The 24,217-nt window shown below is 49.4% G+C and overlaps 1 protein-coding gene across 3 annotated transcripts in view; it reads right to left on the reverse strand.

Annotated features, from left to right (window-relative positions):
• KATNIP (katanin interacting protein) overlaps nt 1-24,217 on the reverse strand; it is a 218,146-nt gene that overhangs the window by 26,866 nt on the left and 167,063 nt on the right. For all 3 annotated transcript variants that reach the window (XM_047780241.1, XM_047780240.1, XM_047780239.1), the window contains 4 exons: nt 22,605-23,466; nt 5,619-6,344; nt 3,827-4,032; nt 144-222 (listed from right to left, as the gene is read on the reverse strand). In XM_047780241.1, coding sequence (XP_047636197.1) covers nt 144-222; nt 3,827-4,032; nt 5,619-6,344; nt 22,605-23,466 — 1,873 coding nt within the window. The remainder of the gene's footprint in view (nt 1-143; nt 223-3,826; nt 4,033-5,618; nt 6,345-22,604; nt 23,467-24,217) is intronic.

Below are 24,217 nucleotides of genomic sequence, written 5' to 3' on the forward strand. Positions count from 1 at the left end.
CAGCTCGGGCTGGGTTTGGCCCCTGCTTGTCCCACGGCCTCTGTGCAAGGTACCAGCTGTCCAAGTGTCCCCGGAAACCCCGTCCCAAGTGGCCATGGCCCTCCCCTCCCCCTCCCGCCCCTGCCCTAGGAGAGGGCACTCACAGATCCCATGGTAGACGCCCGGCTCTGGAGTGGTGACCTCTGGGACAGGGGGACTGGGTGGCATCTCTGGCTCCAGGACCTGCACATGGTTTCGGGGGAGAAGCAGAGGGAAAGCAGGTGATTGTAGCGACACCCAGACAGCTGGCTGGCTGTTTTCCCAGCTCCTGCTGCCCACCCTGTGCCCCAGGGAAAGCCCCGTGTCCTTTTTTTTTTTTTTTTTCTCTTTTTAGGGCCACATCCGCGGCATATGAAGTTCCCAGGCCAGGGGCTGAATCAGAGCTGCAGTTGCCGGCCCACACCACAGCTACCGTGGATCCAAGTCGCCTCTGTGACCTATGCTGCAGCTCACGGCAATGCTGGATACTTAACCCACTGCATGGGGCCAGGGATTGAACCCACAACCTCATGGATACTAGTCAGGTTCTTAACCTGCTGATCCACAGCGGGAACTCCTTTTGTTCCTCCCCCTGTGTCTTTTCTTCTGTTTCCTGCACTTGTGGGGCTCTGTGACTGGTAGTATTGGGGAGGGCAGGAACCCTTGTGTCTCTGCTTCCTTAACAGAAGCTGTCATTGGCAGAGGAGGAGTTTGATGCTACCAGCTCAGGTGATTAGATTTTCCTGAAACAGAGAAGGACCCATCTGGTTAATCTAGTGAGCTGAAGGCTGGAGGGAGGGAAAGGGATTGGAAGAGACGGATGGAGGGAAGGAGGAGGGTGAATTCAGAGGGAGTGGTTCTCAACCCTGGGGCCTGTGCATGCACATTTTTAAAGCTCTCCAGGGAGTTCCCGTCATGGAGCAGTGGAAATGAATCTCACTAGGAACCATGAGGTTGTGGCTTCAGTCCTTGGCCTCGCTCAGTGGGTTAAGGATCTGGCATTGCTGTGAGCGGTGGTGTAGGTTGCAGATGAGGCTCAGATCTGGTGTTGCTGTGGCTGTGGCATAGGCCAGCAGCTACAGCTCTGATTCGACCTCTAGCCTGGGAGCCTCCATATGCTGCAGATGTGGCCCTAAAAAAAACAGACAAAAAAAAAGCTCTCCAGGTGATCCACAGGCAGGCAGGTAAAGAGCTATTGGGCTGTAGACAGAGTGGGCTGCCACACCCTACTTCTTGGGTCTCTGGGTACACTTTTCTCTTTTTTTTTTTGCTTTTTAGGGCAGTACCCGCAGCATATGGAGGTTTCCAGGCTAGGGGTCGAGTTGGAGCCGTAGCCTCTGGCCTATGCCACAGCCACAGCCACGCCAGATCCGAGCCACATCTGCAACCCACACCATAGCTCACGGCAATGCCGGATCCTTAACCCCCTGATCGAGGCCAGGGCTTGAATCTGCGTCCTCATGGATCCTAGTCAGAGTTGTTTCCACTGAGCCATGGCGGGAACTCCGACACTTTTCTCGTTAGATCGCTGCCCCATAAGTCAGGGTAGAAACGCCGGTCCTACATCACAGACAGGAAAACTGAGACGCAAAACAAGGTGGAGTCATTTGTCTGGATCTTAGGAGTTTCAGTGGGGATGGTGGTTACCCCATGATGCCCTGATGACCCCTTGGTCCAGCCCCACAGGACAGCCCCTCCAGGCCCCTGCCGGGTGATGGGAAGGAAGGGAGAGAAGCGCTCTGCCGGAAGTCACCCATGCTCACAGCAGGCTCTGGCCCTGGCTGGTGCTGCTGTCCTGGAGCCTACATGTCTTCTCTCGCCTCCCCCAGCACCCTGCCCTCCTCGAGGCCCCCGGGACGCCCCCTGGTGGATGCACTGATGTGGACACCCAGGCAGGCGTGGTGCAGCTCCAGCCCGGACCGGCCCCTCACAGGACTAGATTCCATCAGAGTCCCTGAGCAGGGACTTCATTTGGAAAAGGCTGGGGGAATGAAAGGCCTCAAGGCCGTCTCCCAGTTGGAGGCCCATGAAGTAAAGCCAGATCACAGACATGTTTTGTGGCCCAGAGACGGTCTGAATTTGTTGCAAACAGTATTTGGAGGGAACGTGCCTGTGGCATGTGGAAGCTCCCAGGCTGGGGATGGAACCTGAGCCACAGCAGTGACAACACCAGATTCTTAACCTGCGGAGCCACCAGGGAGCTCCGCCAACATTTTTGTTTAATGGGGAGATGTGACATAAAAATCCAGACTTCTGGGTGTGGCTCAGCAGGTTAAGAACAAGGCATAGTGTCTGTGAGGATGCAGGTTCGATCCCTGGCCCCGCTCAGTGGGTTAAGGATGTGGGGTTGCCATGAGCTGCAGTGTAGGGTGCAGATGCGGCTTGGATCCCACGTTGCTGTGGCTGTGGTGTAGGTCGGCAGCTGTGGCTCTGGTTCGGCCCCTGGCCTGGGAACCTCCATATGCCTCAGGGGTGGCCCTAAAAAGAAAAAAAAAAAAAAACATCCAGACTTCTGGCTTTCTTTGAAAAAATCAGGACACCCATCAACAATGGCCTAGCCTGTCTGGGTGGAGGGACAGCTGCTTCCCTGCAAGGGGCAGGGTCTCACCTCCATATGCTGTAGGTGTGGCCCTAAAAGGACAAAACACACACACACACACACACACACACAAATGTGGAGTTCCCGTCGTGGCACAATGGTTAACGAATCCGACTAGGAACCATGAGGTTGCAGGTTCAATCCCTGGCCTTGCTCAGTGGGCTAAGGATCCGGCATTGCCGTGAGCTGGGTGTAGGTCGCAGACGCGGCTCAGATCCCTTGTTGCTGTGGCTCTGGCACAGGCCGGTGGCTACAGCTCTGATCGGACCCCCAGCCTGGGAACCTCCATGTGCTGCGGGAGCGGTCCTAGAAAAGGCAAAAAGACAAAAAACAAAAACAAAAAAACAAAACAAAACAAAAAAACACAAAAATGTGAGTTCCCATTGTGGCACAGTGGAAACAAATCCTACTAGCATCCATGAGGTTGCAGGTTCAATCCCTGGCCTCGCTCGAAGGGTTAAGGATCCGGTGTTGCCGTGAGCTGTGGTGTAGGTCGCACATGCAGCTCAGCTCCCCAGTTGCTGTGGCTGTGTGGCTATGGTGTAAGATGGCAACTGAAGCTCCGATTTGACCCCTAGCCTGGAAACTTCCCTATGCTGCAAGTGAGGACCTAAAAGGAAAAAAAAGAAAAAAAAATACCCACAGACTTTGAAGTCCTGCGTTCAAGTTCGAGCCTTGTTACTCTCCCGCGAGGTCCCTCAGCCTGTCTGAGCCTTGGTTTCCTAAATGGGGGTGATCATGTCTTCACCCCAGTGGTTGTCAGGAGGGTTAAACACGGTAACAACCGGGTCGCGATGTGTGTCCACAAAATGACTGCCAGGATCATCATTATTTTAACTCTCCGTCGGCTTATTAAAAGCCTTTCTAGCCCTTGCATCGAAAACAACAGCGGGTGCTCAAGACGCCACCCCAAGCAAAACCTCCCCGGAGACTGCCAACTTCTTAATGACAGAGATGACACGGAACTGATTTCCTCTCGCTTTGATTAAAATTTGAATAGTTTCTTCCCTTTGGTTTTAAAAAAAAATACACAATAATTAGGGGATGAAATATGACATAGAGAACAAAACATGAACCAGAAAAATGGGAAGTGTCAAACCAGGGGCACCAGCGGCTTCAAGGATATCCATCTTCATCCCTCCTGTTCTGAGTCAGGAGAAGATGCCTCTTTGGGGCGGGGCGCCCCCGTCCCCCCAGTTCCAGTCCTACCTGGTCGTCAGCCCAGGAGCCGGCCTGGGTGTAGGGCCGCTCGTCACTCTGGCCGTCGGCGGTGCTGGGCCTCCGCAGCGCCTCCTCGGCCTGCAGGCTGCACAGGCTCTCCACGTCCAAGTCCAAGGTCTCATCGGAACAGAAGATGGCCTCGAGGATGTCATCGTCGGTCGTGAATAAGATCGTGTCTCCAAAGTGCTCTGGAGCTGACGGCGTCCGGGAAGACAGAATTCAGCTCAGTCCACCTCTGGGGATTTGCAGAACCTAAACCCACCCAACCTGAGGACTAGACAATCCCAACCCCGTAACGGGTTCTTTTTTTTTTTTTTTTTTTTTTTCCTTCTTGCTTTTTAGGCTTGCACCTGTGGCATATGGGAGTTCTCGGGCTAGGTAGGGGTCGGCCTATACCACAGCCATGGCAATGCCAGATCTGAGCCACATCTGTGACCTACACCGAAGCTTGTGGCAACGCTGGAAACTTAACCTACTGAGGAAAGCCAGGGATTGAACCTGCCTCCTCATGGATGGGTTCTTAACCCACCGAGCCACAATGGGAACTCCCCCTTAATAGGTCTTTTTTTTTTTTTTGTCTTTTTGCCATTTCTTGCACCACTCCTGCAGCATATGGAGGTTCCCAGGCTAGGGGTCCAATCGGAGCTGTAGCCACCGGCCTACGCCAGAGCCACAGCAACGCGGGACCCGAGCCGCGTCTGTGACCGACCCCACAGCTCATGGCAACGCAGGATCCTTAACCCACTGAGCAAGGCCAGGGATCGAACCTGCAACCTCATGGTTCCTAGTCGGATTCATTAACCGCTGAGCCATGACAGGAACTCCCAACAGGTCTTGATTTGTGTCACTGAGCCTTTGCCAGTGGAATTTAGGAACCGTAAAAACCACATACATCTAATGAAGGCACCTAATCTCGTGAGAATCACTGTGACCGGTCATGAAAGTAGGGTCGTTTCTTAGGCGTGGCTAAGGTACCATGGCCGAGGCTGTGGGTGCCCCACAGGGATCCTTGCTGACCCTTGTAGGGGGAGCCTTGCCTGGAAGGGTGTGGGAATTACGTCCCCAACCATGGGAGCCTGGGCGGCCCAAAGCCCTGCTGCTCTGCCTTGAGGCACGACAGACCCTGAAAGCGATGCTTCCCTTGGGATCAGGTGGAGGCTGGGTTTCCCCTGAAACGGTGTCTTTACCTAGCTTCTCCCCCTTCCCTATCCTGCACCCCTCCCTACCCTAAGGGTCCTTCGGAGAGCACTCCCTCCATGGACCACGGGCCCAAAGAGCCCTCCATGTCAGGCTCAGGGAAGCTGAATGAGGCTGGTATCCAGGGCAGGCGTTTAAATGAGGTCAGCTCTCACACACCCAGCCCCCCAAGGGCGAAAGCCAGGTCAGGTCTGGGAAAGAAGAGACACCTGTCACTGGCTAGCCAGCAGGTATAGATTTTCCCCAGGGCTCAGTGGGTAGCAGGAGGGGGACTTCGAGAACATTTTTTTTTTTTTTTGGTCTTTTTGCCATTTCTTGGGCCGCTCCCGCAGCATATGGAGGTTCCCAGGCTAGAGGTCCAATCGGAACTGTAGCTGCCAGCCTATGCCAGTGCCACAGCAACGCGGGATCTGAGCCACGTCTGCGCCCTACCCCACAGCTCACGGCAATGCCGGATAGTTAACCCACTGAGCAAGAGCAGGGATCGAACCCGCAACCTCATGGTTCCTAGTTGGATTCATTAACCACTGCGCCACGACGGGAACTCCCGACTTGGAGAACATTCTTAACAGAGATATGGTACCTCCGGTCAGGGTGCCTGAGGCCTTGGCGATTTCTCCTTTAAAGATGCACTGCCCGTCCAACAGCATCGTAATGTCCTTCACGCCGCGGAAGGAGTGTATCCGCGATTTATTGTAATTCCAGACCCTGATCAGGGCGATCTGGCAAGGGTGCAGGAAGTCGATGGAGATGGAGTGGGGCTTGCCGGGTGTGAAGGGCGCCAGCCAGACGTGCATGTCGTCCTGCGTCCTGTTCACCCCGTCGATGAGGTTGGTGACGACGCGGGGGTCTTTCCCATAGGCCGGTAAGATATTGATGTCCGGGGGGTCGGCTTGAATGTTGGCGACACGCACAGGCTCGCCCTTGGAACTGAATATTTCTATGCCGTTGAGGCCAACGTAGTGCCTGTCCCCCCACGTGGACTGGATGTCGATGACCAAGTGTTGTCCATAAGGCAGGACGGGGATTTTGAAGTCCCCGCTGTCGTCTGTCTCCGGGGAGCCGGGGTCCTGCTCGCTCACGGGCTCCGGCTTCTCCTCCTTCCACGGGGCCTGCTGGTCGCTGTGCCGGCTGCTTTTCTGCTGCTGCAGGAACTCATCCAGGATGTCCCCCTGGAACTCCACGTTGGAGATGCGGCCCCGCTGGGAGCGGTCAAAGGCCGTGAGGGAGTTCCAGGACTCCCGCAAGCTGTGTTCCTGCTCGCTGTGCCACCGGGGCCGCGGCGGTGTCCCGGTGGACCGGGCATGTTCTGGAAGGAAGGACACGAAGCCCCATTAGAGGAAGTGGGGACCCTGAGAGACCATCTCAGGCTGTCAGCTGGGGGTGGGGATGGGGTGTCACCCTTAGCGGGACATTCTAGAAACCAGTGGGTGGTTTGCTGCTCTAGACTGTCCCAGGGCCCCTGTCGGCCCTACTGGCGCTCGAAGGGAGGAGCCAGGGAGGTGACCCATCCCGCGCTGCCTGGGGTGGGGGTCCAGACCCAGAGCACGGTCTCCTGTCCTGCACCATCATTCAGGTTGCAAAGGAAATGATTAGTGACCTGAGTCTGGAACCTCGTGGCTTTACAAAGAGCAAAGTATTTGGGGGGGGGGGTGTCCTTTGACTTTTCTAAGAATGCACCTACCCTGCAAATCAAGGGGACGCCCTGGGTTTGTGTGAGAATCTTTGCCGGAAGTCATTCTCCACTTCCGAAACCACACGACCCGGGGTGACGCTGCCGCCTGTGGCGTCTGAGTCAGCACCCCAAGGGTCTGCGCTGGACGCTGTCACGGCCACGTGACTCTAACGGGGTTTTTTTCAGCGACTGCCTGCTGGCAGGTGGAAGGCTTGCGAAAGGATGTGACACGGGGCGGGGGGGGGGGTGGGGAGCCAGATGTGCCATTTTGATGCGGCATCGCCCAGCAAGGGCAGCGCGTCCCAGCGTGTTAATATCATCACTTCCGGGGCGGTGCGTAGGAAACACTCGTATTTTCTTCTTGGACACCTTATTGTCTACGTTCCCTATGTGGATGAGTTTTCTCATCAGGCGAGATTCTATTAAAAAGCCAAATAACTCAGGTATATTACAAAGGAAGGAATTTACTTCTACATGTGATTAATTTGGCTCCAAGACCTGAAACCTTGTCGGGATCACGTGGAGAACATGGGGGATGACCTGGCCCTTGGGGTTGGGGGAGGGATGAGGTGGCCCTGAAGGCCTGGCTCTCCTCCTCGTGCGATAGAAAAGCCCTGGCATGTGCCTCCAGCAGCGGCCTGTCCTCACAGCCACGCCACGGCTAACTGCCATCGAAGGGTGTCATTCTGGAAAAACAGCAGCTGATGACACTGACATTCTGTTTTTTCTCCTTTCATATCATCCTGCGCCCTGCACTCCATTTTCTGCCTGTCTCCTAGGGGGCCTGGCTCTATCAATTATCTCCTCTCTCCAGAATCTTCAATCACTCCTTCCCCGCTGGTATCTTCCCTCTCCCTGCCTGCAGACATGCATAAATCTCTCGTACCTGAAAGAAAAAGAAAGCCGACCTGATCCTGTGGCTCCCTCCAACTGCCGTCTTAGTTTCTCCCTCCTTTCACTGCAGACACTGCATTCTTGTCACCACCACTCCCGCTCAACCCCCTGCAACCTGGCTCCTCTGTGCAGAGCATTCGCTTTGCCCCCCCAAATACCACTTCCCCTTCCCCCCGCCCCGCTGCCACACACACACACACCCCTTTGGTTCATGCAGACCAGATGAATGCTGACGGCATCCTTGCAAGCTGGGCTCAAGAAAGGAACTACGGGGAGCGGGAGGGCCTCTCTTTAAACTGGCACTGCTGAGCTGGTAGGATGGCGGGGTGGATTGCCAGGGGCCATGTGCTACTCTGTATAGGGGAAGCCTGCCTGAGGATGAAGCCCGGGTGGGGAATGGGAGCTGAGAGACGAAGAGTCCTGATGACATCATTTGAACTCCTGGATCCAGCCATGCCTGAAGTCAGATCCCTGGTGGTTTTCTATCCCTCGCATCCATAAGAGACCTACAATTCCCACAACCCTCCACTGAAGCGGCTTTCTCCAAGTACACAGTCTTTTCTTAATCCTCGTTCCATGCTTGACGTCCCAGGCAAAGCACTTCCACTTGGCAGTCCCCCACCACCAGCTTAGGTGACATTATCCCTTCCTGATTCTCTAGTTGGCTGGCTGACAGCATCTCCCTGTGTATCACAGCATCCTCTTCTCCTCCCCAGGCTCTAAGTCTGGTTGCGCCTGAAAGCCTCAGTTCCAGCCCATCCTTTCGAGATAACTGCCATCCCTCTTTGCCTTCATCCAGCTCCTGGGCAGGCCCTGCTCACTGTCATGGGCTAAGCTCTGGCCTCTCTCCCTGGGGTACCATCTTCCACTTTCAATGACCCGTCCATTCGGTCACTTCAAACTCTGGGTACCGAGATGCAGTCTGTCATCAACTCTTCGAATTGGCATATCTCTCCTAGGCTGAGAATACAGAAAATCAAACTCCTTACTGTGTCCCCAGGGCCCTGAGTGTGGCCCCCGCCGACTTCTCCTCCTTCACATCTGTCTCTCCACGGCCATCCTGCTCTAGCCATGCCAGGCTTTGTTCCATGGACACGAGCCTCTCCCTGCCTCAGAGCCTTTGCCCTCCCGTGCCCGCTGCCAGGGACGCTCTTCCCCCAGAGCCCCACTTAGCCAGCTCTTCCTGACACCCTCCTTCTTGGAGAAGCCTTCTCTGCCCTGTCCCTGCGGCATCCTAGGGCCCGGCACAGAACCTGGTGCCTGGAAGTGCTCGATAAATGTGAGCCAGTAAAGGGATGGGTGGTTGGCATCACCATCGGGTACGCCCTGTGCTCAGGCCTGGAGGCTGGGGGACGCCCCCTCCACCTGTCGGGTCTTCTGCACCTCCTCTCCCCTCTCATCTGTCATCAACGAGACCCCAGGAGTTCCTCTCATCCTTCCTGCCAGGCACGAGGCTGAACATCTGGCAGAAGGAACTTCCCATATGGATCATCACGACTTCGGTTTATTGCGATTTGATCGCCTCGGAATGAAATGAATAGGCCGGGCTGGTCTGCAAGGGCACCGAGGAGAAAGGACCAAAAGACACACGCGTCAGGGACTCAGCCTGCCTCTCTCTGCCCAGGTGTGCAAGAAAGGCAGGACTTGGCTTTCATCCTGAGTCTGCTTGCTGACCTATTCTCCCCGAGATGTGCGCTCTGGGTTTTGAAAGCAGAGAGGTGTGGGCTTTGTCCTGGACCTCTCAGATGTGACAGCCGGCTGGGGCCCACGTGGCCCTGTTTGCAGGAGAACACACGACTCACTAGTCCTTGGGAGTCCGGCAACTGCTGGGATCAGTGCTTTGTCCTGTCTGTCAACATTCCTGCCCACAAATCTGAATGGACACAGGAAAGCTATTGCTTTAATGTGCCGTCAACATGGTCCGGGAGGGACCAGTGATATGAGATGATGTGACTGAAGATTCAAAACTACTCCTTGGTGGAAATTGCAAAGTTCTGAACTTTATAAAAATCATGGGCACCACCAAGAGGTAGGTATTGATTGCTAATAAAAGGGGAAGTAAAAGGCACATAGTGAGAGGCAACAGCGCCAGGTTTATTCTAAATGAATGGCCTTTCAGCCAGCGCTGATTGGACAAGGAGTGGACACCTGACCCAAGCCAGCCAATCAACTTCTTCCCTGAGATTTTGGAATAGCATTCTGGAGCTAGAGCTGGGGAAGGATCAAATTTGGACTGTGAGGCCATTTCCTGCTACGTGCAGAGGAAGAGGGAGGGAAGATGGCCCTGCAGAGAAGCAGAGGCAGGGCCCAGCAGCCCTGGAGAGTCCAAGAGAAGCCTCCTTGGTGACTGCTGCCTTTCCTTTTTCTTTTCTCTTTTTTAGGACCACACCAGTGGCATGGAAGTTTCTGAGCTCAGGGCTGAATCAGAGCTGTGGTTTACACCACAGCCACAGCAATGCAGGATCTGAGCCACATCTATGATCTACGCTGCAGCTTGCAGCAACGCCAAATCCTTAGGCCACTGATCGAGGCCGGGGGTAGAAGACACATTCTCATAGACACTATGACGGGTTCTTAACATGCTGAGTGACAGTGACAACTCCCCTGCTGCCTTTCTGACCCCTGCTCCGAATTCCATGTGATGTGCAGCTATGGGCTTCCTGTCTTTGGGGGTCCAGGAGCTTCTCAGATAACATACCCTTTACTGTTCAAACCGGGCTGATGAGATTTTATTCACCTGTAGCTAACTGACCTCTGATAAAGACACGTCCAAAACACAGATGTCATTACAACGAGATACTCTGTTGGACACAAGGATTTCCAGGCTCTGCTTTATGGTGACAGCACAACTCCAGCCCCAGGGAGGAACCTGAGCAGTCATTCATCCTACAAGCACCGTTGGAGGGCTTGGCCCACAGCTTTCCTGAAGGCCACGGCTATGGGATTTGGCTCTATGTAATGAGTAATTTAAAATTTCTAAGCAACTTTCCCTTTTAGCATGACCAGCTTAACAAGCATGAAATCTCAGGGGCTCAGTTCTTAATGTGTGTGGAGCCAAGCAATGAAATGCCTGGAAAGAAATTCAAGTGAGACAAAGTCTTCTGAATATGGACAAGTTAGAAAAAGGCCCATCACCTCATAACTGCCAGAGGATCCTTGGGTCTGTTTACCAGGAAGGCTTGGAATTACCCAGTTCTCCTGGGGCAGACAGCTGACAACAGCTGGGAAACAACACCGTAGGCTAGCAGTTTGAAGCACAGTTGATGGAGCAGGGCTGCCTGGGTTCAAATCCTGCTCTAACCCTTATAGGCTGTGTGACTGGAGGAAAGGTACTTAAGCCTCACATTTTCTTTCTTTTTCTTTTTTTTTCCTATTTATTGATTTATTTGTTTTCCATATGTACCCACAGCATATGGAGGTTCCCAGGCTAGGGGTCGAATCAGAGCTACAGCTGCCAGGCTACACCACAGCCACAGCAATGCCAGATCCAAGCCACATCTCTGACCTACACTCAGCTCACGGCAATGCCAGATCCTGAACCCACTGAGCGAGGCTAGGGATCAAACCCACAACCCCTTGGATACGCTAAGTGGGGTTCGTTACTACTGAGCCGCAATGGGAACTCCTCTCTTTTCTTTTTCAGTCATATACCTGTCAGGTAGTTGAACGTCCATACACACGACCAAGTGATCACCACCATAAATTGAGGTTCCATCCATCGCCCTACAGTTGACCCCCTTCATCCATGTCGCCCACACACCAAATGCCTTCCCCTCTGGTAACTACTAATCTCTTCTTTGTAACTATGAATTTTTGTTTTGTTTTGTTGGTTTTGTGTATTAGATTCCATATATGAGTGAGGTCACGGGTATTTGTCTTTCTCTGTTGGACTTATTTCACTTAGCATAATACCCCCAAAGTCCATCCATGTTTTGCAAATGGCAGGATTTGGTTCTTTTTTTATGGGTGAATCGTATTCCACTGCACATGTATTATTCCATGTAGACTTGTATATACATACATATACATGCATATGTATGTAAAATATACATATGCGATACACATATATATGTATATTTACATATGTCTAGACACAGGTATACATGGAATATATGTGTATACACATACCACATGTTCTTCATCCATTCATCAATGGACACTTTGGTTGTCTCCACATTTGCCTCTTGTAAATAATGCTGCAATGAACATGGGGTGCATATATCTTTTTGAATTACTGCTTTCATGTTCTTCAGATAAATACCCAGACGTGGAATAACTGGGTCATACAGTAGTTCTATTCTGAATATCTTGAGGCGTCTCCATACTGTTTTCTGCAATAGCTGTACTAATTTACCATCCCCTCACCAGAGTACAAGAGTTCCCTTTTCTCCACAGCCTCTACACCATTTGTTATTTCTTGATCGTAGCCATCCCAACAGGTGGGAGGTGATACTGTGATTTTGATTTGCATTTCCCTAATAATTAACGATATTTAACATCTTTTCACGTGCTTGTCGGTTAGCTGTATGTCTTCCTTGGAAAAAATATCTATTCAGAGCCCCTTCCGACTTTTAAATCTGGTTGTTTGCTTTTTGTTGTTGAACTGTATGAGTTCTTTATATATGTTGGATATTAACCCCTTAAAAGATATATGATTTGCAAATAAATAAATAAAGAGATATGATTTGCAAATATCTTCTCCCATTCAGTAGGTTGCCTTTTCATTTTGATAATGGTTTCCGTTACTGTACAGAAGCTTTTTAGTTCGATGTAGTCCCATTTATTTATTTTTTCTTTTGTTTCTCTTGCCTTTGGAGGCAGATCCATAAAAACTTCACTAAGGCTAATGTCACTGAGATTAAACATATGCCTATGTTTTCTTCTAGGAATTTTACGGTTTCAGGTCTTATAGTCAAGTCCTTAATCCATTCTGAGTTAATTTTTGTGTATGGTGTAAGTTAGGGGTCTAGTTCTATCCTTTTGCATGTAGCTGTCCAGTTTTCCCAACACCATTTATTGAAAAGACTGTCCTTTCTCTATCATATGTCTTTACTCCTTTGGTGTTGGTTAATTGTCCACATATATGTGGGTTTATTTCTGGACTCTCGATTCTGTTCCATTAATCTGTGTGTCTGTTTGTGTGCCAGTATCAAACTCTTTTGATTACTACAGCTTTGCAGTATTGTTTAAAATCAGGGCGCATGATAACTCCAGCTTTGTTCTTCCTCAAGATTGTTTTGTCTATTTGGGGTCTTTTATGGTTCCATACACATTTGAAAATTATGTGTTCAAGTTCTGTGAAATATGCCATTAGAATTTTGATGAGGATTACCTTAAACCTATAGATTGCTTTGGATAATATGAACATTTTACCAATATTAATTCTTCTAACCCATGAGAAAGGAATATCTTTCATTTGCGTGTGTGTCCTCTTCAATTTCTTACATCAGGGTCTTCTAGTTTTCAGTGCACAAGTATTTCACCTCCTTCATTAAGTTTATTTATAGGTATGTTAGGAGTTCCGGTCGTGGCACAGTGGAAACAAATCCGACTAGGAACCATGAGGTTGCGGGTTTGATCCCTGGCCTTGCTCAGTGGGTTAAGGATCAGGTGTTGCCATGAGCTGTGGTGTAGGTCGCAGACACGGCTTGGATCTAGTGTTGCTGTGGCTCTGGCGTAGGCTGGTGGCTACAGCTCTGATTCGACCCTTAGGCTGGGGACCTCCATATACTGTGGGTGCGGCCCTAAAAGGATAAAAGACAAAAAAAAAAAAAAGGAGTTTATTCCTAGGTATTTTATTCTTTTTGATGCAATTATAAATGGGATTGTTTTCTTTATTTCTTTTTCTAGTAGTTCTTTATTAGTATATAGAAAGGCCACATGTTTCTGTATATTGATTTTGTATCCTGCAATTTTACTTAATTCGTTAGGTATAAGGTTTTTAAAATTATTTTTAATTAATTAATTAATTACTTTTGTCTTTTTGCCTTTTCTAGGGCTGCTTCCCATGGCATATGGAGGTTCCCAAGCTAATTGGAGCTGTAGCTGCCAGCCTACACCAGAGCCACAGCAACGCCAGATCCAAGCCTTGTCTGCGACCTACACCACAGCTCATGGCAACACCAGATCCTTGACCCACTGAGCAAGGCCAGGGATCGAACCCGCAACCCCATGGTTCCTAGTCAGATTTGTTAACCAGTGAGCCACGATGGGAACTCCTAAACTATTTTTTTACATTAAAGACATCACCTGCCTCTCATTTTTTTTCTTTTTCTTTTTTTTTTGGCTGTGCCTGTGGCATACAAAAGTTCCTGGGTCAGGAAGTGAACCTGAGCCACAGCAGGGACAATACTGGGTCCTGAACCACTGGGCCACCAGGAACTCTAGTTATAAGTTTTTCTGATGGCATCTTGAGGGTTCTCCATATACATTATCATGTCATCTGCAAATAGTGACAGTTTTATGTCTTCTGATTTGTATGGCTTTTCTTTCTTTTTCTTGCCTAATTGCTATAGGACTTCCAATACCGTGTTGAATGAAAGTGGCAAGAGTGGGCATCCTTGTCTTATTCCTGATCTTAGAGGGAAAGCTTTCTGTTTTTCACCCCTGAATATGATGTTAGCTGTGGGTTTGTCATATATGCTCTTTATTATGTTGTTCCCTCTATATCAATCTTGTTGAGAATTTTTATAAGTAAATACTGAATATTGTCAAAAGTATTTTTTACATCGATTGAGAGACTCATGATTTGTATCCTTCATTTTGTTGTGTCATGTATTGACACATGCAGCAACAGCAGCGACCTAAGCCACAGCAGTGACAAAGCTGAATCTTTAACCTGTTGAGCTACCAGGGAACTCCTCACATGTTTTCTTATTATTAATTAGTATCATTTCTTTTCAGCTTAAAGAAGTCACTGTAGCATTTCTTGTAGGGCTGGTTTGGTGGTGATGAACTCCTTTAGCTTTTGCTTATCTTGGTAACTCTTTTTAAAAAATTTATGTAAGTATAGTTGATTTTTAATGGTGTATTATTTCTGCTATACAGCAAAGTGATTCCGTTACACGTATACACATATCCATTCCCAAAGAGGTTATCAGAATATTGAGTAGATGTCCCTGTGCCATACAGTAGGTTCCTGTTGATTGTCCATTCCACATACTATACTGTGAATGTGCCATCTGAAGCGCTTATCAAGGAAACTCTTTTTTTTTTTTCTTTTTGTCTTTTTGTCATTTCTTGGGCTGCTTCTGTGGCATATGGACGTTCCCAGGCTAGGGGTCGAATTGGAGCTGCAGCCGCCAGCCTATGCCAGAGCCACAGCAACATGGGATCCAAGCCGCATCTGCAACCTGCAACACAGCTCATGGCAACGCCAGATCCTTAACCCACTGAGCGAGGCCAGGGATCGAACCCTCAACCTCATGGTTCCTAGTTGGATTCGTTAACCACTGAGCCACAACGGGAACTCCAAAAACTCTTAACCTCTCCTTTAATTCTAAATTATAACCTTGCTGGGCAGAGAATTCTTATTGGAAGCTTTTTTCCCTTTCAGCATTTTCAATATGTCAGGCCATCCTCTTCTGGTCTGTAAAGTTTCTCTCTCTCTCTCTCTTTTTATTTTTATTTTTTGGGTCTTTTTGTCTTTTTAGGGCCACCCCCCGTGGCATATGGAGGTTCCCAGGCTAGAGATCTAATCGGAGCTGTAGCCACTGGTCTACGCCACAACCACAGCAATGCCAAATCCAAGCCGAGTCTTCGACCTACACCACAGCTCACGGCAACATCGGATCCTTAACCCACTGAGCGAGACCAAGGATTGAACCCACAACCTCATGGTTCCTAGTCAGATTTTTTTTTTTTTTGGTCTTTTTGCTATTTCTTGGGCCTCTCCTGTGGCATATGGAGGTTCCCAGGCTAGGGGTCTAATCGGAGCTGTGGCCGCCAGCCTACGCCAGAGCCATAGCAACGCAGGATCCGAGCCGCGTCTGCAACCTACCCCACAGCTCACGGCAACGCCGGATCGTTAACCCACTGAGCAAGGGCAGGGACCGAACCCGCAACCTCATGGTTCCTAGTCGGATTCGTTAACCGCTGCGCCACGACGGGAACTCCCCCTAGTCAGATTTGTTAACCACTGCACCACGACGGGACCTCCGTGGTATGTAAAGTTTCTGCTGAAACAATGCACTGACAGCCTTATAGGGTTTTCCTTGCACATCATAAGTTGTTTTTCTCTTGCTGTTTTTAAGATTCTCTTTACCATTTTAATTATAATGTGCCTTAAAATGTGTCTCTTTGGGTTCATCTTATTTAGAAATCTCTGAGCTTCCTGCACCTGAATATCTTTTTCCTTCCTCAGATTAAGGAAGTTTTCATCTACTATCTTTTCAAATAATTTTGCTTGTTCTTTCTCTATTTTTCTGGGACCCAATACTGGGAATGTTATTCTGCTTGATGTCTCAAGGGTCCCTTAAAATACCTTTATTCTTTAAAACTCTTTGTTCATCTTGCTGCTCTGTCTGGGTGAGTTCCATTCCTTTGTCTTCCAGCTCGCTGATCTGTTCTTCCACTTTATCCAATCTGCTGTTGAATCCCTTTGGTATATTTCTCAGTTTAGTTGTAATTTCTGTTTGATACTTTCCTATATCTTCTTTCTCTTTGTTGAAGTTCTCATTGTGTTCATCCATCTTCTCCCAAGTTCTATGAGATCTTTTGACCATTATTTTGAACTCTTTTTTTTTTTTAAATCTTTTTAGGGCCACACCTGAGACATATGGAGGCTCCCAGGCTAGGGGTTGAACAGGAGCTGTAGCTGCCAGCCTACACCACAGCCACAGCAACTCAAGATCTGAGCCATGTCTTCGACCTACAGCACAGCTCACAGCAACGTCAGATCCTTAACCCACTGAGCAAGGCCAAGGTTTGAACCTGCATCCTCATGGATACTAGTTGGGTTCTTTAACCGCTGAGCCACAACAGGAACTCCTATTTTGAACTTTTAATCCAGTAGATTGCTTATCTCTGTTTATTTAGTACTTCTACTGTGGTTTTGTCTTATTCTTTCTATAGGACCATATTCCTGTTTCCTCATTTTGCCTAATTCTCTGTTTGTTTCTATATATTAGGTAAATCAAAGAGTGGCCTTATGTAGGTGTCCTGTGGAGCTCAGAAATGCAATCCCGCCTGGCTGCCAGAGCCAAGTGCTCAAGGGGCATCCCCCACATGGGCTGTGTGCACCCTCTTGTTGTGGCAGGGTCACAAATGCTGCCCCCATGCACTGGTGGGAAGGGCTGGACACTGGAATGACTGCAGAGCTGGCCACAGTGGCTGCTGAGTGCTAGTGGGCAGGGTTATCAACCAATCAGCTGTGAGGCCTGGCCGAGGTACAGGGGTGAATGGAGCTCTAAGTGGGGTGTGCTTACTGGCACTAACAGGCTAGAGGGAGAATTCCAAAATGGTACCCACCAGCATTGGGCTCAGTAAGGTAGCCTGAGATTGCAAAACCAGTTCCCAGGGAGCATTCCAACTGGTTCCTGCCTTTCCAGCAGATGCTTCAAGATTAGTAGGTGGGTCCTCCTCACAGGTGGTCCATGTGCTTTTCAATCCAGTGCTTTTATGCTGGTTTTCAGGTTGAGTTAGCCTGTGAGCAAGCCCTTTAAAAGGGATTTTTCCATTCTCTGCAGTACCTTAGTCTTCCTGGGCATATTCCCCATTGGTTTTCAAAGCCAGATGTTTTGGGGCTCATTTCTCTTGTGCAGGATCCAAAGATTGGGTGTTTGATGTGGCACTTGAAGCCTTTATTCTCTGGGGAAGGTAACTGGTACCTTGATAATCCCTCCCATCTGTGGATTGTTTTGGCTGGGGTGTGGTTTTTTTTTTCCCTTGATGAGATCCTCCCTCTGCCTCTCCTACCCGCCTTGATCCTTGCGGTCCTTGCACTCTTCCTTGTGGAAACGGTCCAGTTTTCAGGTCTTTTTCAGAAGGAATTATCCCATAATTAGTTGTGGATTTGTTGTGTCCATGGGAAGAGATGCATTCAGGGCCTTCCTGTGATGCCATCCTGAACTTCCCATCTTATCCTGCTTCCTTCCCTCTTTCTTTCTTTCTTTCTTTCTTTCTTTCTTTCTTTCTTTCTTTCTTTCTTTCTTTCTTTCTTTCTTTTCTTTCTTTCTTTCTTTCTGGTCACACCTGTGGCATATGGAAGTTCCTGGGCCAGGGGATGAATTGGAGCCACAGCTGCTGGCCTACAGCACAGCCACAGCAATGCTGGATCTGAGCCACATCGGCAACCTACACCACAGCTTGTGATCTATGCCAGACCCTTAACCCACTGAGCGAGGCCAGGAATCAAACCCACATTCTCATAGATACTAGTCGGGTTCTTAACCTACTGAGCCACAATGGGAATTCCTTACCCTGTTTATTATATCACATTTTCATTGCCTGAAAAATGAGGCTGGTGTGAGGATTAAATGATCTCATTTGAGTAATGCGCCCAGATGAGAGCCTGGCTTACTGCAAACATGCGGTGCATCCAGCCTTTGCAGTCCTTCTTTCCGTCATTCTTCCTGCACTGCTGAAGACTTGCCAGGAGTCAGGCGTGGGGACCCCAACACAGGTAAGACACATTCCCCGCCCTCAAAGGGCTTTGGTTCTTGTCTTCCACTCTGCTCTCCTCTCCAGTGCTCAGTCTCAGGGTTAAATCTTGGTGGCGGGTGGGCAGCAGAATCTGTAAGGCTGAGGAACCAGTAGGGGAAGCTCTACCTGGGAGAAGGGAGCCAGCCACTCACCATGGAGAGGCCCTCAGTGTCAGAGGGACCTCTCTCTCTGGTGCCCTAAGTGACATCAAGGGTCTGGAAGAGGGCACAAACTCTCCATTTTTCTTTTCTTTTTCTTTTTTCTTTTTTTTTTTCTTTCTTTCTTTTTTTTTTTTTTTTTTTTTTTTTGCTTTTTAGGGCCACACCCACGGCATATGGAAGTTCCCAGGCTAGGGGTGGAATCAGAGCTGTAGCTGTCCACCTATGTCACAGTCACAGCAACACAGGATCTGAGTCGAGTCTTCAACCTACACCACAGCTCATGGCAATGCTGGATCCAGACCCAATGAGCAAGACCAGGGATTGAACCTGCATCCTCATGGATACTAGTTGGATTTGTTTCTGCTGTGCCACAACAGGAACTCCCCTCTCCATGTTTCTAAGTGTAGACTTTGCAAGACCTCTGGGGACTGCTCACTAGTCAATAATAGAGCAGATGCTAGAGACATGCAAATCAAAGCTATTATGAGGTACCCCCTTACACCAGCCAGAATGGCCATCATCAAACAGTCTACAAACAATAAATGCTGGGGAGGGTGTGGTGAAAAGGGAATCCTCTTACACTGATGGTGGGAATGTAAGTTGGTGCAAGCACTATGGAAAACAGTGCAGAGAGTTCCTCAAAAAAATAAAACTAGAATTACCATGTGATCCAGCAGTCCCACTCTTGGGCCTCTCTCTGAAGAAAACCATGACTTGAAAAGATCCATGTGGAGTTCCCAACATGGCTCAGCGGAAACGAGTCTGACTAGTATCCAGGAGGATGCAGGTTTGATCCCTGGCCTCGCTCAGTGGGTTAAGGATCCATTGTTGCTGTGAGCTATGGTGAAGGTGTAGCTATGGTGTAGTGGCTCGTATCTGGCGTTGCTGTGTCTATGTAGCTCTGATTAGACCCCTAGCCTGGGAACCTCCATATCTGTGGGTGCAGCCCTAAAAGGACAAAAAAAAAAAAAAAGAAAAGAAAAGGTACATGTATCCCAGTGTTCATTGTAGCACTATATACAGTAGTCCAAACATGGAAGCAACCTAAATGTCCATCAACAGAGGAGTGGATAAAGAAGACGTGGTGCACATCCACAATGGAATACTACTCAGCCATAAAAAAGAATGAAATAATGGCATTTGCAAGAACATGGATGGATCTGGAAATCATCATGCCAAGTGAAGTTAGTCAGACTGAGACACAGATGTCACATGCTCTCACTTATATGTGGAATCTAAAAAAAAAGGATACAACGAACTTCTTTGCAGGACAGGAGCAGACTCACGGACTTTGAAAAACTTATGGGCACCAAAGGAGACAGGTTGTGGGGAGAGATGGTTGGGGGGTGGTGGGATGGAAATGTTCTAAAATTAGGTTGTGATGATGGTTGTACAGCTATAAACATAATAAAATCCATTGAATTAAAAAATAATAGAGCAGATGCTAATGCAATGAACACTAAAAATATAAACACTGCTAAAAATATAAACACTGGCTTTGCAGACAGATACACCAAGAAGTAGTCATAGAGTGGGGGTGATGATGATGACGGTGGTGATAACAATGAATGTGATGATGATGGTGCTGATGAGGATGGTGCTGATGAGGATGGTGATGATGATGAAGATGGTGATGGTGATTGATGACGGTGATGATAATGATGGTGATGATGATGATGATGGTAATGATGATGGTGCTGATGATGGTGATGGTGCTGATGATGAAGATGATGATGAAGATGGTAATGATGATGGTGATGATGGTGATGATGATGCTGATGATGAAGATGGTAATGATGATGTTGGTGATGATGATGGTGATGATGATGATGGTGCTGATGATGGTGCTGATGATGTTGGTGATGATGATGGTGATGATGATGATGGTGCTGATGATGGTGATGATGATGCTGATGATGAAGATGGTAATGATGATGTTGGTGATGATGATGGTGATGATGATGATGATGATGAAGATGGTAATGATGATGTTGGTGATGATGATGGTGATGATGATGCTGATGATGAAGATGGTAATGATGATGTTGGTGATGATGATGGTGATGATGATGATGGTGCTGATGATGGTGCTGATGATGTTGGTGATGATGATGGTGATGATGATGATGGTGCTGATGATGGTGATGATGATGCTGATGATGAAGATGGTAATGATGATGTTGGTGATGATGATGGTGATGATGATGATGATGATGAAGATGGTAATGATGATGTTGGTGATGATGATGGTGATGATGATGATGGTGCTGATGATGATGGTGATGATGATGCTGATGAAGATGGTAATGATGATTTTGGTGATGATGATGGTGATGAAGATGGTGATGTTGAAGATGGTGAATAGCAGCAGCTAACATCTGCTGGATGCTCTTATGCACCAAGCACCAAGCCAAATGCTACACAGGTATGATCTCATTTGATCCTCCCAGTACCCCATGGGTTGGGTATTACTGATGTCCTTATAAAGGAGGAAACTAAGGTTCAGAGGGGTTTCAGACCTTGCCCACGGTGTCAGTTAGTGGTGGGGAACGAGGCTACATGCTCAGGTGGCTTGATTCCAGGACTTGTGCCCCTATGTGGTAAGGGGTGGGGTTAAATTCAAGGGATCCGGAGGTGAGCCCTGCCTTGGTAGGTCCAGGTACTCTGTGGACAGTAGAGGATCTAGAAACTAGTGTTGAAATGACAGCCACCACTTCTGGAGCACTTTCCACATGCCAGGCTCTGGGCACTCGTTTTGGAAGCCATCATCTCATTCATTTCTTACCACACCCCCAGGGGATGGGGCTTCATTCCCACCTCACAGATGAGGATGCTGAGGCTCAGAAAGGGGAAGTGCCCAGCTCTAGAAGTCTCAGATCTATACGTAGCAGAGTTGGAATTCAAATGGTTTGACTCCTAGTTGCTAGGCTACACTGTCCCAGTGGCCAAATCTGAGTGCAAACACTGAGAAACCCAGCCTTTGGCACCTCCTTTCAGTTCTCGTGGAGATAATCTACTGCAAAGTTCACAAAGCAGGTGAATCCCGCTAGCAGATGTGCATTTTTTTTTTTTTGACCCACAGAGTGGTTTAAAAATAATCTCCATCAGTTGCCAATGTTGAAAAATAAGAAGAGTCTACATTTCTGATTTCTCTCGGTAAAAGGAAAAGGGAGATCTGGCCCATTGGCCTTGAATTCCTGAATGCCCCCACACCCCCTTCAGATGTATTTGTGCTCTCCAGTCTGCCACAGTCCCCACCGCACCCTAAAGTGTTTCCGACCCCCAGACAAGAATCAATTGCTATTTTTTATGTTTTGTTTTGTTTTCTTTTTAGCACCACACCCGCAACATATGGAAGTTCCCAGGCTAGGAGTCGCATTGGAGGTACAGCCCCCAGCCTAGGTCACAGCCACAGCGATGCCAGATCCTAACCACATCTGCAACCTATACGGCAGCTCATGGCAAAGCTGGATACGTAACCCACTGAGCAGGGCCAGGGATCAAACCTGCATCCTCATGGATACTCGTCGGGTTCTTAACCTGCTAAGCTACAACAGGAACTCCTCGATTGCTATTTATCATCGCATTTGCCTTAATTTTCTAACATACAGTTAAGAGTAAAGAGAAGTAATTAGAGACCAACTTCTCTATCAGAGGTGGAATAACAGTCTGAATTGGAAAAGCCAGGCTTTGCGAGCACGGAAGCAAGGACAAACTTATCTATGAGTTTCACATGTGAAGTGTGCCCTGCCCATTTCACGCACGGCTGCCACCCCTGTGGCCCCTGAGACAGTGGATTGGTGACCCTTGGTTGAGAAGAACCCTTCTCACTTTGCAGATGAGGAGCCTGAGGTCCAGGGAGCAAAATGCCTTCATGCCCATCAGCGGCCCCGGCTCAGGTGAGATGGCTGCCAAGATCGCTTTTTTAAAAATCTTTTTTAGGGCTGCGCCCGCAGCATATGGAGATTCCCAGGCTAGGGGCCAATTTGGAGCTGTAGCCTCTGGCCTACGCCACAGCCACAGCAACGCCAGATCCAAGCCACCTCTGCGACCTATACCACAGCTCATGGCAACACCTGATCCTTAACCCACTGAGCGAGGCCAGGGATCGAACCTGCGTCCCCATGGATATCAATTGGACGTTGTTACCACTGAGCCACAATGGAACTCCCCAAGACTGCTTTTCGAGCTTGCTTACCTCTGCCGGCTGGCTGCCCATCACCCTGGCTGTTGCTGTGGGGGTCCTTCCTCAGGCCCCTCCTCCCACTAGCGGGGTGCTCCCTGTTGGCGGGCTGGCTAAAGATGTCATCAATGCAGACTTTGGGGGTCGCCCTCTGGACTCGCTCCCCGGCGATGACATTCCAGCTGCTTGGCCGCCCTGGCTCACGCCTGGGGCCCTTGGCCTCCGTCTCCCCAGGTCCTTCCCGGATGACAGCATCCGATGGGAGCCTGCCCCTCCAGTCCAGTGGCTTCTCCGGGCTCAGCCAGAGGGGTTTCGACTTCGGGCCTCCCTGCTTTCTGCCTCTCCCCGCGGGAGCAGGTTGTAACCAAGATGGGGTTTTCCCTGGCGGCTCAGAGATTTTTCCGCCTGTGAGGTTTTCCAGCTGTTGGATCAGCGAGAGCTCCTGGTCAAGAAACGGAGGGCGTTCTGCAGCGGGGGAGTGGGGAGGGCCGGTGGGTGCGCCACCCGTCGAGGATGGGGCGGCTGAGCAGCTGACCTCTTCCTCTACCTTGGCCAAGCTGTCTTTCGTGCAATCAGGGGAACTCATCCTTTCGCCAAATGCATTTCCTTGTGAAGCAACTTTCACATCCTCTGCTTTTTCTGCAGGCTGCGAATAACTGACACCAAGCTCCTCGTCCCCATCTGTGCCAGCCATCTTGCGGGCGTCTTTGCTGTCGTCCGAGGGGGCAGAAACGCTGTTCTCCATGCTCTCGTGGGGCAGGCCCATCAGGATGCTCTGGCCGGCCGGGGCCTCGCCACCTCCTCTGTCTAAAGTGCCATCAAAGATGAGCTTCTTGTTGACATAAAGCTTCACATCCTTGGCCCCGATGTCGAGATCCTGAAAACACACAATTGCACGAAATGAAGATGCGTGGCCTCGAACGGATGTCTCAGATTTGGAAAGCGGCAGACTAGAAAAGAGAAATGTGGACTGCCAGAAACGCGAGCTTTCGGAAACGACAGCACTGGGGCTGGTAAATCAGGCTCTGAGTCGTTTCGGTGCAAAATGGTACATATGCTATAAATCAAAGGACTTTCGCAAAGAGGCGGCCTCCATCGCCATCTTCGTCATCATTACCTCCTGCTGGGACATTTGTAATAGCCTGCTAATTGGTCTCCCTGCTTCCTGCCTCTTGCTCCTTCAACCCCAACTTCACATCGCTCCCAGAGTTAATTTTCTACAAGAGCAGCTCTGGCCCAGTCACATCCCTTTGTGAAATCTGTCTTTTTTTTTTTTTTTTCCACTGCCTAGAGCAGCATCCTTTACAGTATGGTTCCTGGGCCTTTTGTGTCAGAAAAGGCACAAGAAATGCTGACTCCCTAGGTTCCATGGGTGCCCCGTTTAGGGGGGGGGACCCTGAAAGCAGAGCCTGAGACAAGGATTTGAGTGCAGGAAGCTGACTAGCAGGTGCTTCTAAGAGGGAAAGTCAGGGCAGGAGAAAACCCCAAATGGGTTTTAAGAAGGTCACTGCTGGAGTTCCTTGGTGGCCTAGTGGTTTAAGGATTTGGTGTTGTCATTGCTGTGGCTCAGGTTTGATCTTGGCCTGGGAAATTCCATATGCCATGGGCACGGCCAACAAAAAAGGAGG

This window comes from Phacochoerus africanus, chromosome 5 (assembly GCF_016906955.1).
Source record: "Phacochoerus africanus isolate WHEZ1 chromosome 5, ROS_Pafr_v1, whole genome shotgun sequence".
In the NCBI taxonomy this organism is placed as follows: Eukaryota; Metazoa; Chordata; class Mammalia; order Artiodactyla; family Suidae; genus Phacochoerus; species Phacochoerus africanus.